The sequence below is a fragment of the Vespa crabro genome, chromosome 8, assembly GCF_910589235.1.
Source record: "Vespa crabro chromosome 8, iyVesCrab1.2, whole genome shotgun sequence".
In the NCBI taxonomy this organism is placed as follows: Eukaryota; Metazoa; Arthropoda; class Insecta; order Hymenoptera; family Vespidae; genus Vespa; species Vespa crabro.
This window is the reverse complement of record NC_060962.1, coordinates 2,345,733-2,363,036: the sequence shown is the minus strand read 5'-3', so window position 1 is coordinate 2,363,036 and position 17,304 is coordinate 2,345,733. Positions and strand designations below refer to the sequence as shown.

At 25.5% G+C, this 17,304-nt stretch overlaps 4 protein-coding genes across 12 annotated transcripts; 2 read left to right on the top strand and 2 right to left on the bottom strand.

The window, feature by feature from the left end:
* Positions 1 to 856: 856 nt before the first annotated feature.
* On the top strand, positions 857 to 2,666 carry LOC124426340 (ribosomal RNA-processing protein 8). Its single transcript, XM_046967919.1, has 4 exons — positions 857 to 1,051; positions 1,160 to 1,953; positions 2,073 to 2,309; positions 2,382 to 2,666. Exons 1-4 carry the CDS (start codon positions 1,010 to 1,012, stop codon positions 2,593 to 2,595), a joined length of 1,287 nt encoding a protein of 428 aa, XP_046823875.1. The 5' UTR covers positions 857 to 1,009; the 3' UTR covers positions 2,596 to 2,666.
* LOC124426334 (helicase POLQ-like) lies at positions 2,657 to 7,939 on the bottom strand. Of its 7 annotated transcripts, none has more exons than XM_046967904.1 (16): positions 7,780 to 7,939; positions 6,465 to 6,647; positions 6,225 to 6,403; positions 5,964 to 6,140; positions 5,782 to 5,881; positions 5,507 to 5,703; positions 5,278 to 5,423; positions 4,964 to 5,198; positions 4,748 to 4,888; positions 4,258 to 4,669; positions 3,989 to 4,146; positions 3,813 to 3,908; positions 3,561 to 3,734; positions 3,378 to 3,491; positions 3,180 to 3,314; positions 2,657 to 3,103 (listed from the first exon to the last, which is right to left on the bottom strand). In XM_046967904.1, exons 3-16 carry the CDS (start codon positions 6,297 to 6,299, stop codon positions 3,014 to 3,016), a joined length of 2,250 nt encoding a protein of 749 aa, XP_046823860.1. In that variant the 5' UTR covers positions 6,300 to 6,403; positions 6,465 to 6,647; positions 7,780 to 7,939; the 3' UTR covers positions 2,657 to 3,013. The 7 variants fall into 7 exon arrangements, with proteins under 7 accessions (XP_046823860.1, XP_046823858.1, XP_046823857.1 ...); XM_046967902.1 differs by lacking the exon at positions 7,780 to 7,939 and adding an exon at positions 6,790 to 7,569 and having other exon boundaries at positions 6,225 to 6,376; XM_046967901.1 differs by lacking the exon at positions 7,780 to 7,939 and adding an exon at positions 6,790 to 7,568.
* Positions 7,940 to 8,048: 109 nt separating this feature from the next.
* LOC124426335 (prosaposin) lies at positions 8,049 to 12,961 on the top strand. Of its 2 annotated transcripts, XM_046967911.1 has the most exons (15): positions 8,049 to 8,140; positions 8,219 to 8,308; positions 8,718 to 8,817; positions 9,024 to 9,387; positions 9,645 to 9,953; positions 10,066 to 10,254; positions 10,333 to 10,452; positions 10,535 to 10,789; positions 10,862 to 10,996; positions 11,088 to 11,249; positions 11,325 to 11,544; positions 11,635 to 11,952; positions 12,045 to 12,184; positions 12,271 to 12,495; positions 12,589 to 12,961. In XM_046967911.1, exons 2-15 carry the CDS (start codon positions 8,269 to 8,271, stop codon positions 12,643 to 12,645), a joined length of 2,634 nt encoding a protein of 877 aa, XP_046823867.1. In that variant the 5' UTR covers positions 8,049 to 8,140; positions 8,219 to 8,268; the 3' UTR covers positions 12,646 to 12,961. The 2 variants fall into 2 exon arrangements, with proteins under 2 accessions (XP_046823867.1, XP_046823864.1); XM_046967908.1 differs by having other exon boundaries at positions 8,080 to 8,308.
* A 700-nt stretch (positions 12,962 to 13,661) lies between these two features.
* LOC124426336 (ankyrin repeat and LEM domain-containing protein 2 homolog) lies at positions 13,662 to 16,979 on the bottom strand. 2 transcript variants are annotated; one of them, XM_046967912.1, is made up of 11 exons: positions 16,392 to 16,979; positions 15,957 to 16,288; positions 15,575 to 15,886; positions 15,351 to 15,503; positions 15,049 to 15,275; positions 14,824 to 14,971; positions 14,629 to 14,755; positions 14,450 to 14,521; positions 14,253 to 14,352; positions 14,013 to 14,141; positions 13,662 to 13,923 (listed from the first exon to the last, which is right to left on the bottom strand). In XM_046967912.1, the coding sequence occupies exons 1-11, from the start codon at positions 16,549 to 16,551 to the stop codon at positions 13,875 to 13,877; spliced, it is 1,809 nt and encodes a 602-aa protein (XP_046823868.1). In that variant the 5' UTR covers positions 16,552 to 16,979; the 3' UTR covers positions 13,662 to 13,874. The 2 variants fall into 2 exon arrangements, with proteins under 2 accessions (XP_046823868.1, XP_046823869.1); XM_046967913.1 differs by lacking the exon at positions 14,450 to 14,521.
* Positions 16,980 to 17,304: the final 325 nt, after the last annotated feature.

The following is a 17,304-nucleotide window of genomic DNA, read 5'->3' as shown; positions in this document are numbered from 1 at the left end:
TTCTTTTTCAATTGATTTTAACGACAAAAACATGATAATGTTCAAGCTTGAGCAAAGCTTGAACCATTTTATGTGTGTTAACATAAATAAAAATACAAAGCATTACATAGGAATCCTTTTTACTATTAAAGCGAGAATTAATGTTTCATCGAAAATAAGAAAGCCAAAACAATTCTTACTATTTATAGAAGATGATAGGGATGGAACATGTTTTAAATAAAAAGAAGGACGATTTTGTAATTTTGTCTCTTTTTGCTTGAGGTTAATTATAATATTATTTCCGTTCGAAATATTATCAATTTTTGAATTATAATCTATGTTCTCCAAAGAATCAACGGAGTATATTGACATCTCAAGAACAATTTTTTTTCATTATTCATAATTTTACAATTATAAAATAATGAGTCACAATTAAGAAATATAAAAGATGTTGTTTTATCTATCAAAATCGATACCACATAAACATTATATACTTAATGTTTACTTATATAATAAATCTATACGTCTCGTTTTATTTAACGCGCATGTACCAATACCATTTCAGCTTTAAAAACTTTAGCAATCAGATATCTGTTAAGTAATAAATAACTGTTTTATATGTTTATATATATATATATATATATATATATATATATATATATATATATATATATATAAAACTATATAAATTCCTTTCAATACAATTTTTCCCATCTTTAAAATACTTACTATACCATCTAAATATTTTTATTTAATTTTGATCGAATATTTCGAGTCTCTACAAATATATATTATCAATTAACAATAAACATTGTTAATAATATATATAAAACGATATTTTTATCAATGATTTTATTTCCAATCGTTTGGAAAACAATGTAGTTGGTAGTACTGATTTTCAACTGATAGATTTAACACATGAGCATATTATATTATGAATGACATATGTACATAAGTATTTATTTTGTGTTTAGTGAAGTATTTTTGATTAATTGTACACTTTCATTAACAAATTAAATAACTATTAAATATGAGTAAAACTAACAAAAAGCAGAAGAAAGCTGCTGCTCTGGTAAGATATTTAGAGGTTATAACTTAGAGATATCAACTTTAAAGATATAACATTTGAAATAAATTGTTTATTACTAAAAAATATTATTGTTAATACATTTTATTGCAGAAAGAAAAGAGAAGGAAGACTTTGGCGCACAAAACTAATATAACGACTATTCAAAAGAAAAAGAAGACAAACCAAGTCAATAATTTAAAAAAAAGTAATAACATATCCGATAGTATGAAAAATATAAATGATAGTTCTAATAATATAAAACAATTGATAAAAATAAAGAATGAAGCAATAGATCCAAAAAAAATAATAGACAGTAATAGATCCAAAAAAAAGAAAATGAAAAAAAATAAAATACAATTGCAACAAGCTAATGGTAAAAATAAACAGAATAAAAAAACTGTTAAAAGTATGTTAATGCCTCAAGATAATCAGACAATACAATTAAATGCAAAAGGTACAATGAAGAAAAAAAATAATTCTATAAACAAAATTCTGAAACTAAAGAAAATTACAGAAAAAAGAGTTAGATATGCAAAAGATGATAATGTTATTTCTATAAATAATACAGAATTAGTTAATAATAAAAACAACAGCAAGACTAAGAAAGATTCTAAAGTAAACATCCAACTTTTAAGAGAAATGCTTGCTACGAAAGAAAAATCTGAAAAAAAGCCAAAAAAAATCAAAGAAACATTACCATTAAGAGAAAGGATGATGTTGAAATTGAAAGCATCAAGATTTAGATATTTGAATGAAACTTTGTATAATAATACTAGTACACAATCTAAAAAATATTTTAAAGAAGATCCTGATTCTTTTATAGCCTACCACGATGGATATAAACAACAAGTTGCTCAGTGGCCTTTAAATCCTTTAGACGTCATAATAGCATCTATTAAAAATATGTTAGTTTATTTTTTTATTTTATCTATAAAATTATCATTAATAAAGAGAGAGAGAGAGAGAGAGAGAGAGAGTATGAATTTTATTTAAAAATATATTAAAATATATTTAATGATTACAGGCCTAATGATTATATAATAGCTGATTTTGGATGTGGAGAGGCTATGCTTGCAGCATCAATTCAACAAAAAACACATTCATTTGATTTAATTTCTGTAAATGAAAAAGTACAAGCATGTGATATGTCCCATACACCACTTTTAACAAACAGTGTACACATTGTTGTGTTCTGTTTATCTTTAATGGGTACAAATCTTGGTGATTATATATTAGAAGCAAATAGAGTTCTTAAAAAGGAGTAAGTAATATTAACAAAATATTGCAACTTATATAATAAAATTAAATATTACAAGTGTTACTTTTGTTTCAGTGGTATTTTGAAAATTGCTGAAATTGAAAGTCGATTTGACCACATAGAAGACTTTATTAAACTTTTAAATGATTATGGTTTTATGAATACATGGAAAGATTTATCTCAGAATTTATTTTACTTTTTGGATTTCAAAAAAATAAGAGATATTACTACTAATAAAAGTAAACTGCCAATGATTACTTTAAAGTCGTGTTTATACAAAAAGAGATGAATAGATAAATTATAATGACATGTAAATATTTTTTTTTAAGAAAATAAAAAAAAGTCTCTCCTTTTTATTTATTTTGGTATAACACGAATATATTTTTAAAAAGTCAAAGTACTAGCAAGTAACAGATGAAAACTTGTTCCATAAACGAACATTGCTCAATGTTTACTTTTCTTGAAGTAAAACATTTAACATGATATGGATAGTTAATGTACGTGCCGGCTTAAACAAAGTACTTATCTTACAGTACATTGTTCTATACGACACAATTCATAAATTAATATAATATGCAAATTATGTAAAAATATATAAAATTATTTATCTTCGCACGATGAGTATTATATTTAACAAAAATAGAAAAAAACACGATCTTAATAATTTATATAAACATACATATAACTCTTAATTTATAAAATGCACTTTAAAATATTTCTAAATTACTTAGATTTATTTCTTCCGAAATGTTTTCCACTTCGTCTTTCAAATCTTCTATTCTTTCTAAAACTAGAAGCTGTAGAGCAAAATAGATTAAATGTTACAACAGACACTTAGTTAATTTGCAAGATATTATTTAATTATAAACTTACGTTAGCTGCAGTAATAATTTGTATAGCAATTCGTTTCGTAAGATACTGTATTTTTTGTTGCATTTCGTATGGGTTTGCCTTAGCTACAGATTGCAAAGTTGTATACCCAGCATTGTACAACTGATATGCTCTACCCTATTAAAACGAATGAAAACAAGTTTTAATTTTGATAATTAACAGTAAATTGAAACAATATACCATTTTCACTGTTGGAAGTTGCATCAATATTTCCAGTTCTGAAGGACAACAATAAGATAACTTTTTGCTAAAAGTATTTAATAAATCTCGAAATGCCCAAAATTCATCAAACTCCTATAAACAAAATTAAGAATTATAAGATTTATTTAATTAAATATATAATAAAGTTAATTAAACATTTACCTGACAAAATCTAACAACAGAAAAAGAGAAAGATGATACTGTGTTCAATAAATTTTGTACAATTCCTCTGTTTACTTGATATTTTTCAGCTACAGAATGAATTGTATGATGATTCCATAATTCATAAATCATTAAAGTCACATAAAATCTCTGAAGTACTTTAAAATTTACATTCTGTGTTTTAAAATATAATTATTAAAATATAATTTTATAGCCAAAAATAAAATATAATTAGACATTAAACTACCATACCTTTGATATTATTCCACAATGTAATTTAGTTATTATAAATTCATTTATTCCTAAAAGTCTTACTATTTCCATTTGAACGTCTGATAATTTTGTTATCTACAAGTAAAATGTGTTTCCCATTTAGAAAAAATAAACATTTATGATATTATATATAATAAATAATCTTATTTACTTACTGCATCATAATACACAGATCCTATTGGTTGTATTTGATTTAATATGTTATAAGGAGTCATCAAATACAGAAGATGAAGATAATCAGTTAAAATTAAATGTTTTTGTGCTGTTTTTAAATCTTCATATAATTCATATGCAGACTGCAGATCTATACCAGCTTCAACATAATTTTATCCAATATTAAAAAAAAAATCTTTAAAATCAGTATCATAAAATTGACAAGTAATAAATAACTAAGAATAAGTAACAAGTATTTTATAAATTATACCTTTGATGGCAGCACGTCCTAAATCACAAAGTTCTAATTTAGTTTTAGATGTGAGGGCCATTATTTGTTTTTTATTTGTTACTTCAGAATCTTCTATACATATGGTTTCTTGAGATGGAATAGTAATACTTATGGATTTAATAATATTACATTTATCCATTGTATGAATTTTTAAAACACCATTTTTAAGTAGAATACGTATTGTTTCGTCCATAATTTGTTTAATATTAATATTCAAACGTTTCTGCTGAACACTAAGTAAACTCTTTGCAATTAAAGCATACAATTCAAATCGAGTTGTTGCTATAGATAATAATATAGCACTTAAAATAAGATTATTTATACCTCTATCTTTTTCTATATGTAAAGTGCTTAATGAGTCATCCATTTTTGATATCAAAAGTTCTTTGACCTGTGTGGTACACAGTATAACTCTATTAAGTACTTAAAATACAATATATAAATATAATTGTGTTATATATTATACTACCTGTGGAATTTCATGACTCCTACAAATAAGTATACTTTCTCCAATATTTCCTAACCCAGCACGACCAGCTCTTCCTATCATTTGTTTATATTTACTAATATTTAAAAATTGTCTACCAACATATGGACTTCTCAATATAACCTATCAATTTATATTATAATAAATAAAAAATATACTATAATAGTTCAAATATTTTTTTTCATTTGAACTACTTACTCTTCTTGCTGGTAAATTTATACCTGCTGCTAAAGTTGATGTACAACATATTACACAAAGAACTTCTTCTCTGAAAGCATCCTCTAATAATCTCCGTTCTTCGGATGTAAGACCAGAATGATGATAAGCTACACCAAATTTTATTGTTTGTTTCAGAATTGGACATAAACCTTCTTCTCTTGTAAGTGCATTTAATAATTTTTCTTTTTCTGCCTTTTTATGCTTTTCCAAAGACCTAAAATAAAATATAACTTCACATAAATTACTTATACGTCAATATATTACAGATCTTATTTAATTGATATATAGTATACCTGAATAATACTTTAGTCATAAGTAACGCAATATTTTCACAATTTTTTCGATTAGAACAAAATATAAGACATGAATCCTTTGGTACAATATCCATAACTAAACCTCCAATTTTATCTGGATCTATCACATCAGCTTTTTTTGAATACTTCAAAAAACAAGTATAGTGATAATATAAATATATATAGCAAAAAAAAATAAATAAAATTATTTTTATTATCAGTAACTTACAGGATAATGTATTTTTTTCATATCTGTTAATACTTCTTCCTTATGTATATCAATTAACCACATATCATCTTGGCATTTTACATATTCCTGTATTTTAATAGGTCGAAAGGTTCCAGTATATAACTCTGCATTCAAAAACTGGGCTACCTCTTCTAAATTTCCTATAGTTGCACTCATTCCAACTATGTGTATATCTTCTAAAAAATCATAAATCAAAACACATAGAGAAAAATTTTATAGAATCATTATAGTAAAATAGCGGTAATTGATTTAACCATTAATATACATAATTTTTGTAAGAAGACTTTCCAATGTAGCACCACGACCACCATTTTCACCAAGTAAATGTAATTCATCAACTATCAAAAGGCCTATCTGCAATTAAAATGAAGATTATATAAACTTTTTATTTATAAATTTATTATATAAATTTACATTATTAGCACATTTCACTTACTTCATTTAGTCTTTTTAATTCTATTAAACTATTAATCAATCCTAATGCCTTTTCTATTGTACATATATAAATAGTATTCTTTTTACGTCGTTTCTTAGGAGGATAATGACCTTTTGTAGCAGCATATTCTTCCACCAAAAAACCTAATTCTATAGCAAATGGTGTCATTGTTTGGATCTACATATCATAAAATCATAAATATATTTTTTAATGTATAATGTTCATAAAATTAGATTGTTTTAAATATATAAGATTATATACCTTTTCTTGTACTATTGCAACAAATGGAAGAATGAAGATAACATTTTTTTTGTTACATATAATTTCTTTAAGCATTAGAATTTCTGCTACTAAAGTTTTACCCCCACTAGTTGGAAGTGCATAAATTAAATTTTTTCTGTTTTTTACAGCATCTAATTGCAAACATTCATCCTGCCAACCTTACAAATGTATATAATATAAAAAATAAAATAAATATTTGTTTATTTGTATTATACTTACTATATAATGTATTAAAACCCTTTATCTTATGAATTAATTGTTTTACAGCAACCGGAAGTCCATAAAAAGAATGAATGCTGTCAGTTTTTTTATTAAACTGTATGGTTTCTTTCGTAGATTCTTCATTATCAAAGCACAATTTTTTTGTTGTATTAATATCATCTGTAATGGATTTTTTATTCTCTGAAATATTTAAAATTAATTATATATATTCTGATATGTTATTATACAAATTTGTTTTACTTATAATTAAATTATATATCTATATTAAAATTAAATATCTAAAATTAAATTATATATCTATATTTAAATTAATGTATATTACCTAACTTATTTTGTTCTATGCTTTCATTAGAAATATCAATTATATCAAATATATCATTTTGGCTTGTATCATCAGTCTCATCATCAACATTATAAAATTCGCTAAATGTTACGTCCAATAAACTGCATTGTTTCCATACATTTTCATCTTCCAAAGATTTATCCGATGATTTAATTAAATCAGTTGTTTTCATTGTCTTAATTTCTTGTCCAAATGTTTGTTTTCTACATATTTGTAACAAATTGGTAGTTGACTGTGTTTTAAAAGTAGTTTTTGTTTCTTTATCTTCAGTGGAATTTAAATTTTGAATTTCATTACAAGCTTTATCTTCAATATTTTGTAATAATGTATCATCTAATGAAAGTATAGAAGTAATAGGATTTACAGATTCAGGCAATATTCCTGTATTTGCTTCTATTAATGTATTATTACAGCAATTATCAGCATCAAATATATTCAAATCAAAAAGTGAATTCATATTATTAGACATACTTTTGTTTACAATCTTATGAAACAATTTTACATTATATAAAATCTTGTAAAAACATTTGTACATAAAAGTACGATTACGAGAAGTACATTTATATTATAAATACGTGATTTTAAATTAAATGGGCAATTGATAGACACACACATAGATAGGCAATAATAGTAGCAACAGTATGTTCTAATCCACCAATAAAAGTGCTGAAGTTAGTTACAGTTCATGTTTATATTATCATTAAAGGTATACAGATAACTGATGATATTAGAATCGATTGGAAATAACTGCATTTGTCCAAAGTACAATTGTTTTACAACAGATGACTCCACTTTTTATTTCCAAATATTGGGTTGGCAACTAAATGATTGCGGATTTTGTCGATAGATGGACTTTACACTTTCCGCAATCACTTAGTTGCCGACCCAATATCAATCATTCGAAAAGAATGATAAATTCCGATCTTTGGATTCTTGTTTTAAAAAAACGTAATTATTCAATTTTCTTACGATAATAGTAATGTTGTCGACAAATATTGGCCCTACAAACGACAAAATTAAAATGAATCAAAAGCTTGATGCGACTTATATTACATTTTATATTATGGACTGATTTCTAATAGTCATCATTTTATTACTATCTGATATATATATATATATATATATATATATATATATATATATCATATATATGTATATATATACATTATCGGAACATGAGGCAATACGCACATACGTACGTATATATATACATTCAACAAAATAATTATTTTTGATAGTAGCACACAGCGCCTTCTTCTTGCGATAGATGATTCGTAAAGAATCAGTAGAAGCTTCCTATCGTCGTCACAACAGCGCAACTGCTAAAGTTGTACGTCACTTGTTCGTAATATCAATCAATTTTAACTTATTTACATTAAATAAAAAGCTGTAATTATTCGAATTTTAGACAAAGTCTTTGGAAGTAATCAAGTGTCTATAAACGCATAGTGATATAAAATGAAGGAGATATTAATCGCGCTTTGCGCGATTTTAGCTGGTAAGTATCGTCCTTTGTTCTTTCGCGACGTAGTTATCTTTCTACTTCCATATCGATTGTTTATATCAAAATGGCAAATAAATGACAAGAATGTTTTGTAATTCCCTTTTCTATTCTTGTTTTATTTTATTTTATTATATTTAAATATTTAAATTAAACGTATCACTGTATACAACTTTACATTTAAAACAATAGTCATGATAATGACCCTTAAAAAAGAACTCGTCAATCTTGAATTTTTATTACTTAGAAGAAAGGAACACTTATTGAGCACAAGGAAGATGACTCAGGCATTAATAATGTGCTTCAGGAAACATTAATCATACTTTGAATATGTAGAATTTGTAATTCCTTCAATATTACAAAGTTAATATGCACTAAGATTGTTTTCTTTATCTTTGTTTTGTAGTATCCACTGCTAAATCAATTATTACAGCAGAAAATGCGCCCTATCTTTTGGGAGCTAAAGAATGTACCTGGGGTCCATCTTATTGGTGTCATAATATAACGTAAGTTTAGTAATATATATATTTAATATAAAATATGAAAATAAATATTACCTATAAATACTGTACTATAGAAAAAAATTTTGTTAAACTTTGTTTTAATAGTATTTAGAGTAAATACATTGTTTGTTATTTCAAAAAAGTTTCTTTAGAGATTTATATGTTTATCTATAAATAAGGTGTCAAAGACTCTTTTTTTCGAATAATAGAACTTCTGCAAATTGCAATGCCACCCATCATTGTATTAAAAAGATTTGGGAGAAAATGGAAGTACCAGAAGATAATGATACAGTTTGTGGAGTATGTAAAGATATGGTGCAACAAGCACGAGATCAACTGGAAAGTAATCAGACTCAACAAGATTTGAAAGCAGTTTTTGAAGGCAGTTGCAAGTTGATTCATATTAATCCAATAGTAGAGGAATGTGTAAAACTTGTTGATCAATTCATTCCTGAACTTGTGGAAACTTTGGCTTCTCAAATGAATCCATCTGTAGTATGTTCTGTAGCAGGTCTCTGTAATTCAGCACATATTGATATATTACTGAGTAAATTTAAAGAACAAACATCAGAGGTAAGATTATCATTTCTTTTTTTATAATGTAAGCTTCTTTGTATTTATAGCTGTGGAAAAATAACCTATTGACATATAAATACATATATATGATACAGCTCTTAAATGTTTATGAATGTTTTAAGATTAGATATTGCTAAACATAAAATACAGTCTAGTATAAATAAGGAGTGAGCCAAGTTTTTATACGTTTCAATATAACCAAGCATTCTTATTAAAATGTAAGTGTATTATTTTTTATGACATTATATTTTTAGAATAAGAAAATAAAATCCATTTCATTGGAGAAAGATGAACTTGAACCTGATGAATGTTCTAAATGTTTTACAATTGCAACACATATGGAATATAATTTAAAAGATATATCAAAGGACAAAATGTTGCAACAGATGCTCGATATTTGTGGAAATTTCAGCTCATTTTCAGATGCTTGCTCATCTATAATTCTGACATACTTTGATACGATTTACTCTCATCTTCAAGACAACTTCAATGCACAGAATATATGTCATTTATCAGGCCAGTGTAGTGATAAGTTCCACAAACATGAAGATGGAAGTGTAAAGGTATACATGATAAATATTACACAATAACAAAAAAAAAATAATATATATATATATATATATATATATATATATATATATATATATTAAATTTATTATGTACATTAAATTACAGCCTATAAATGTAGAAATAAGGCCACTTTCCAGTGTTGGTATGGTTGAAGTTGATGATGATCTTCCATGCAAACTATGTGAACAGCTTGTAGGTCATTTAAAAGATTTGTTAGTAGCAAACACTACAGAAGCTGAATTTCATTTAGTGCTTCAAGGTCTTTGTAAACAAACGAAATCTTTTGCTACTGAAGTATGTATTCTGTCTTTATTAACTAGTTTTTCTATTTAACTCTCTACAGTTACAAAATTTAATTATGTATTTATATAGTGCAAGGCAATTGTTGATGAATATTACCCAGAAATATATACATATCTCACGACAAAGTTAAATGGCAACGTTGTATGTCAAATGTCTGGAATCTGCCCCAGTCCAGGAAAAAGAATAACTGTATGTAATAGTTATGTAAAACATAGTTTAAAATTAGCAAATATAATCATTATGTTAAATGTATTTTTACTTTACTATACAGGGTTCAATTACACCTCTGATTCCTATAAAAGCTGCAGAAATTGGTCTAAATATTTTAAATAAGAAAATTGATACAGAAATTGATAATAAACATCGTAACACAGAAATAGAAGAAATGCAATTACCAATAGAAAGATATGGTCTTTCTTTAACTGGTCCAAGAACATCAACAGGTGTCGACAGTAAAGAAGGATGTGCATTATGTGAATATGTGCTGCATTATGTACAAATCGCTATTACGGATCCTACTAATGAGGTATTAATTATTGGATTAAGCTTTATGATAGAATTTGAAAAATAATAATTATGATTTTGATTTCTTTTCAAGGAAAAAGTAAAACAAATTATTGGAAAAATATGTAAGAAATTACCAAACAGTGTTGAAAGTGAGTGTGAACAATTTATTAATACGTATGGAGATGCAGTTGTAGCTCTTTTAGCTCAAGAGATCGATCCATCTCAGGTAAATATACAATTTTCATAACAATATTAGATATTCATGTAACTTTTAAACAAAGAAAAAACATTGAAATATATCACGAGATTTTATTTAGGTATGTCCAATGATACATATATGCCCATCAGAAGAGCTGATAGAACTTTGGAATAAAGCTCCTAAAGGCTACATAATTGAAAGACATGATAAACCAAGTTGCCCATTATGTTTACTTGCTCTAACACAAATCTATAATGCTATTAAGGACAACAAAACAGAAGTAATTAAATTAGATCATTAAATCAGATTTTCGTTTAGATTTTCTTTTTTACATGTTTCTTTATGTTATGTTCAGGTTAAAATAAAAGATGAACTTGATAAATTATGCAGTCATTTGCCAAACTCTTTGATTGATCAGTGTACAGATTTTGTGAAAGAGTATAGTAAGGAACTAGTGGAAATGTTACTTGCTGATCTTACACCAAAAGAAATTTGTGTTTATATCAAGTTATGCAATCCGGAGGAAGATCCAGGACCAAGAAACTTATTCTTAACTGATAAAGATGGTGAAATAAGTAAGTCTAATTAATGATTATTAATGATTAGACAAATTTATAATTTATAAAATGTTTTTTTTTTTTTTTTTTTTTTTTTTTATAATTCAGTGACTAATGAGATACCTGACTTTTTGCCACTACAACCGAGTATTAAAAATAAAGTAAAGGATAGTACGACTTGCGTTATGTGTGAATTTGTGATGCAATATATTGATAAAGAAATGGCCAAGAAAAAAAACAGAGATGAAATCGAACATATCGTTTATGGTATTTGCAAACATCTTCCAAAGACAATTTCTAAGGAATGTAATAATTTCGTTAGCCAATATGCCGATGCTGTAATACAAATTCTTTCGGAGGATGTTACACCAAAAGAAGTTTGTGCGATGATCGGTTTCTGTACAGTTGATACGAGAAAGATAAAAGGTATGTGTATTTTATTTCTTTGTTCTGATATCTTAATAAGCTTGATTATATATAATATATATATATACAATATTTGTTTACAATCCTAATAGAATCTATGGAAGAATGCGCTTTATGTCAATTGGTTATATCGACAATCGATAAACTTCTGGATAATCCTAAAGTAGATAGCGATATCGAAGAGGTTGTATCGAAGATTTGCAAATATATGCCAGCAAACAAACAAAATAAAGTAAATTAAATTATTATAATAAATCGTCGTGTATATGTTTTTGAATAATACAATTATACATAAACGGTATATATCATATGTTTTAGTGCGTTATGATGATGGAGGTATACGAACAAAGTATAATAAACATAATTAAATCACATGGTGACGTTAAGAAAATATGTAGTAAAATTGTACTGTGTTCGAAGAATGATTATCTCGCTATGATGTTAATGCCTGCACGTATCAAACCATCCGATATAACAAATGAAAAATGTAAATGGGGTCAGAATTATTGGTGTAAGAATTATGAGAATGCCGTCAAATGCAAGGTTTGCGTAAAATTTTTTTTTCTTTTTTATATATAATAAGAAAATCTTTTTATAAATATTACTATTCATTTGATCTTGTTTTATTCTATTAAGGCTGTAGAGTATTGTAGGAAGAATATATGGAAAGATTTTGCAATTGGACAAAAATAATCCATGATTCCAATATCACCTGGAAATTAAATCCACATAAGCAGCAATACATCATGGTGTTTCTTTAGATAAGAAGCCAGTTATTATAATAATATGTTAATGATATATGTTCGTGGCAATTTATTTTAAACAAAAAAATAAATAAATAAATACATAAAAATAAATAGATTGTCAAGGATATAGCGAATGAAAAGATCTTCCAAGATTATTATTCGCAACTAAAATTTGTTTATATAGTTTTTTGTGAATGTAAGAAGATAACTATATATGTCATTATTAATATTGCTGCAAATAAATTGCTTTAGCTTTTATAAAATTTGAGTCTTGTAATAATTATTATTATAATGAAAAGATTTTAATCTCACATTTCTTAGTTCTTTAAAAATGAGATTAAATAAGTGTATTTTATTTACGCAAAGTTATGCGATTTATTCTAAAATAAATGTTTGCACTAGTTTAAAATTCATTGTGATAATTATATTTCAAAATAAAGCTTCTGTCTCGATACTTAAATAACATCGATGATTAATAATAATTATAATCTAATATGTTAAGTTTCGATATTTTGTAAAGTATATAATCTGTAATCAAATATTATGCATCAATGACATGTAACTCTATTATCAATATAAAATGTAATATGACCTTTCTGCTTTAAGAACGGTTTAGTAATGGTAACACTGATATCATTTTAAGTTATCATAATTTATATTTTATTATTGTCTTCTTATCAATAGTATGTAGATACATGAAGAAAATCACATTATATACGCCATCTTATGTTATCATTTTTTAAATGGAAATACGTTAGAAGTTTTAAAAAATTAAAAGGCTTAGACATTTTACTAATTATTATTATTGTTTTTTCTTCAATATTAATAGTATATACACAATATAAAATACGTAGAAAATATAGTTTTATCTTAAATATACATTATCTTTGATAAAATGTTTCGAGAGATTAACATCTTAGGCTGCAAAAAGAATGGTAACAAATAGCAAGTCGACTTTTAATGTCAATAAAAAAAAATAATTATTGATATATATATATATATATATATATATATATATATATATATATATAAACGATTTATTATTTAATATCGAGTTGGAAATCTTGCTAATTTTTTCCATTCTGTTTACAGTCTTTAACTCTTACAAACGTACTGTGCGTTTAAAATAAGAATTATCACAAGCCCTTTTGATACTTCACTTTATTCGTGAATATATTATGGACTCATTAATAATTTTCTTCTAATCGTATTTACTACGTTGAAACTAAAAATTGAAAAACCAATATAAAAACAATATTATTATTGTCTGATAATATTATTTTAAAATTTTAACAAACAAATAAAATTTCAAACCTGTGCCTATCACGTTTCATAATGAGTTGCATTTCATGTCGCCAACGATAAATGTTTGGATATGTATCAGGATCAATAGAAGGTGAAACAGCATTGTATACAGCATAATCAATTCTTGTTGGTATGTCACTAAAAAAATGTGATGCATATTAGTTCACCATTTCTAATAGATTAATAACTGTATATAATTATAAATTAGATTATAGAACATTTTCAAAAATTGTTTCTAATATTACTAACTTTTCAATAAACAATGTACAGCCTTCTTCTGCAGTATACATATCATCTTCCGAATCAGAATGTATCAATGGTGGAGTAGATGGTGGAGTAAAAAATTCATCTATAAATCATGAGTAGTAATGAATAATTAATCGTGATGAATAAATAAACATATACACGTACAATACTTATATTTTTTAAATTACATTGATCATTACCATTATTTTCTATGCTAAATTTATTTTGTGAATCGTCGGATAAATTTGTGATTCCTGATAGATTCATTACATCTGAATATAAATATATTATTAGCAAGTATTTTAAATATATTCCTTAACTTATCATATTGGTATTTTTTAATTAATTTCTTAATCTTTATATACAAGAAACAACTTACTTTCATCGTTATCATTTTCATCGGATTTATTGAATAACGAAATCGATTTTAATTTGAGACATAGTCTATCAAACTCATCACAGAAGTCTGGTTTTGAATCTATATTGGATTTATCAATTGTTGCTTTCTATAAAATAGAAAAAAGAATATCATATATGCGTGTGTATATATATATAATTCAATTCTTGAACATACCTTATCACAGTAATATGATTGCTTAATAAATCTTTGTTCCAAATATTTTTCCAATTTTGCCAAACCATCAACACAATGAAAATCAGCAAAATCATTCAAGAAATTCCAATATTCTTTCCAAGATACTTTATATTCTTCAGCAAGATTTCTATACAATAAGTTTTGAAATAATTCATTATAATTATGATAAATAATTACGCTAAGCTTATAAAACATTTATACAACCGTCCAATTCGTTCAAGTCCTTTTTCTGTATCCTGAAGTCTTAAAGTCAAATTTTCATTGGAAGAATTTAAAATATTAATTTCTTGAATATCTTTTTTAATAGGAGTAATACAACGACGTGGTGGTGTTTTCCATTTTTTCCTAAATTCTACTGCTTGTGACTTTGTCATAGGTCCAGCAAATGCACGTACCTTAACACATGGACTAATAGGATCGTTATTAAAATTCTGAAAAATGATGTTTAATAGTTATAATATAATCTAAAACAATTTTGAATAAGATTTTTATATTAGTACATATACCAAAGGGCTTGTTGGAGAAAATGGTTCACCAATGGTTGGCTGCATTGTTTTATCATCAGCTCTCAATACTGGAACATAATACTGTTCCTCTAATAGCATACGTATTTCTTTTATTAGCAATTCATTTCCTTGGCACTTTCGCTTACATATCATCTAAAATAATCGAAGAGTATTAAGATAATGTAAAAAAAATAATATAATAGCAAAACTTACTTAATACTTACATCAACAGGTGCTTGGCCAAATTTATTAGTCAAAGTTTTAATACATTGTGAGTAAGAAACAAAAACTTTAACTACATCTCGAAAACCAAATTTAACTGCAAAGTGTAAGGGTGTCTCATTTAATCCTTTGTCAGGTGTATTTAAATACAAATCTAACATAACGTCAGCACGATCCACATAGCTTTTATTTCCTTCTTCACCATAAAATAAATGCATGAATTCTGTATCTCCTACAGTGTTTAATATCAATTCACATATATCAGCCCAACCAGCTTTCGCTGCTATATGTAGTGCATTATATCGACAACCTTCCTATAAGAACAAGTGACATTTATAATGTATAGCAATTAAATACTTCTATAAAGACAAAATAATTACGTACTTGTAAAATTGCAGGTGTATCTCCACTGCTAATTAAATATCTAGGATTTCCCCAAATTGTATCTTTTACTGCATCTAAATCTCCACTTTCTATCAATTTTTTAAAACATATAAGATCTTGAGTTTTAGGACCTTTAAAGTTACTTGATTTTTCTTCAATCACAGGGACTCCTACATTAACAGAATTATTAGTACAATTGTACGTTTGTTCATGTCCAGTTGTTGCATATTCTTCAGCATCAATATAAGACTTAAATGTTTTCAGACGTCCTGTTTTATGTTCCTTTATTACTCTTAAAGCTTCAGCTTTGTTTGTATAAATATGAAGATTATCTAAAATATATAAATACAATAGAACCAACTTCTATGGCATATATTAATATATATATATATATATATATATATATATATATATATATATAATTTTTGTAATTACCTTTTGTATTATTGTCTAACAATTCATTGTTCTCATGAGGTATATATACAGCATGAAAACCAGTTCCATTTGTGAGGTTATGATTCTTAAGATGTTCATTATCCATTTGTGATATTTTATTGTTTTTATCAGTCAGATGATTATTTATTATATTATACATTTAATCATATACTTAACTACATACAATACATACTTTAATAATATAATCACAATATCTATTTTTAGTACAAAAATTATCACACCACAAAAAAAAACAGTAACAGCCGTATATCCGATAATAAAGAATGTATAATATTGTTGATATGGAATAGTAATAAATATTCACACTTATTAAAATACTATTAAAATATAATATATCATTTGATTTATAAATATCAATGACGAGTAAAAACTTTTGTTAAAACATTCCATTTTATAAGAATGAACTCCTGAAGTTGTTAATTATGACGAAACTGACCAATGCATATAGTCAATTGTTTGCTATTCTATCACGTCATTTATTGGTATACTTACATTCTAATAAAAATAATATGCATTAATCAACAACTCTTATATTTTTTAAGTAAAATGAATTTAATATTGTTCTGACCGTTAATTATAATTATTTGTTTCAAACAAAACAAAAATTTAATAATATTTTGAATTTACAATAAATATACATTCGCACATATAAGGAATGAAAAAACGCGCCAATGTATCAAAGAATATAACTCTGCATGGATTAATAAAACAAGAGAACAGGATTCGCCAAAAATAACCTCTAACATCTCTAGTAATTAAACTAGAGATATTACTCAAAATGATAGCAAATAACTATATGAAAAATAAGAATTTTTATTTTACGTTTATGATTTCTAGAATAAAAAGGGAGAAGGATATAAAATATTTTCAAATTAACATTTTCTAATCGAAT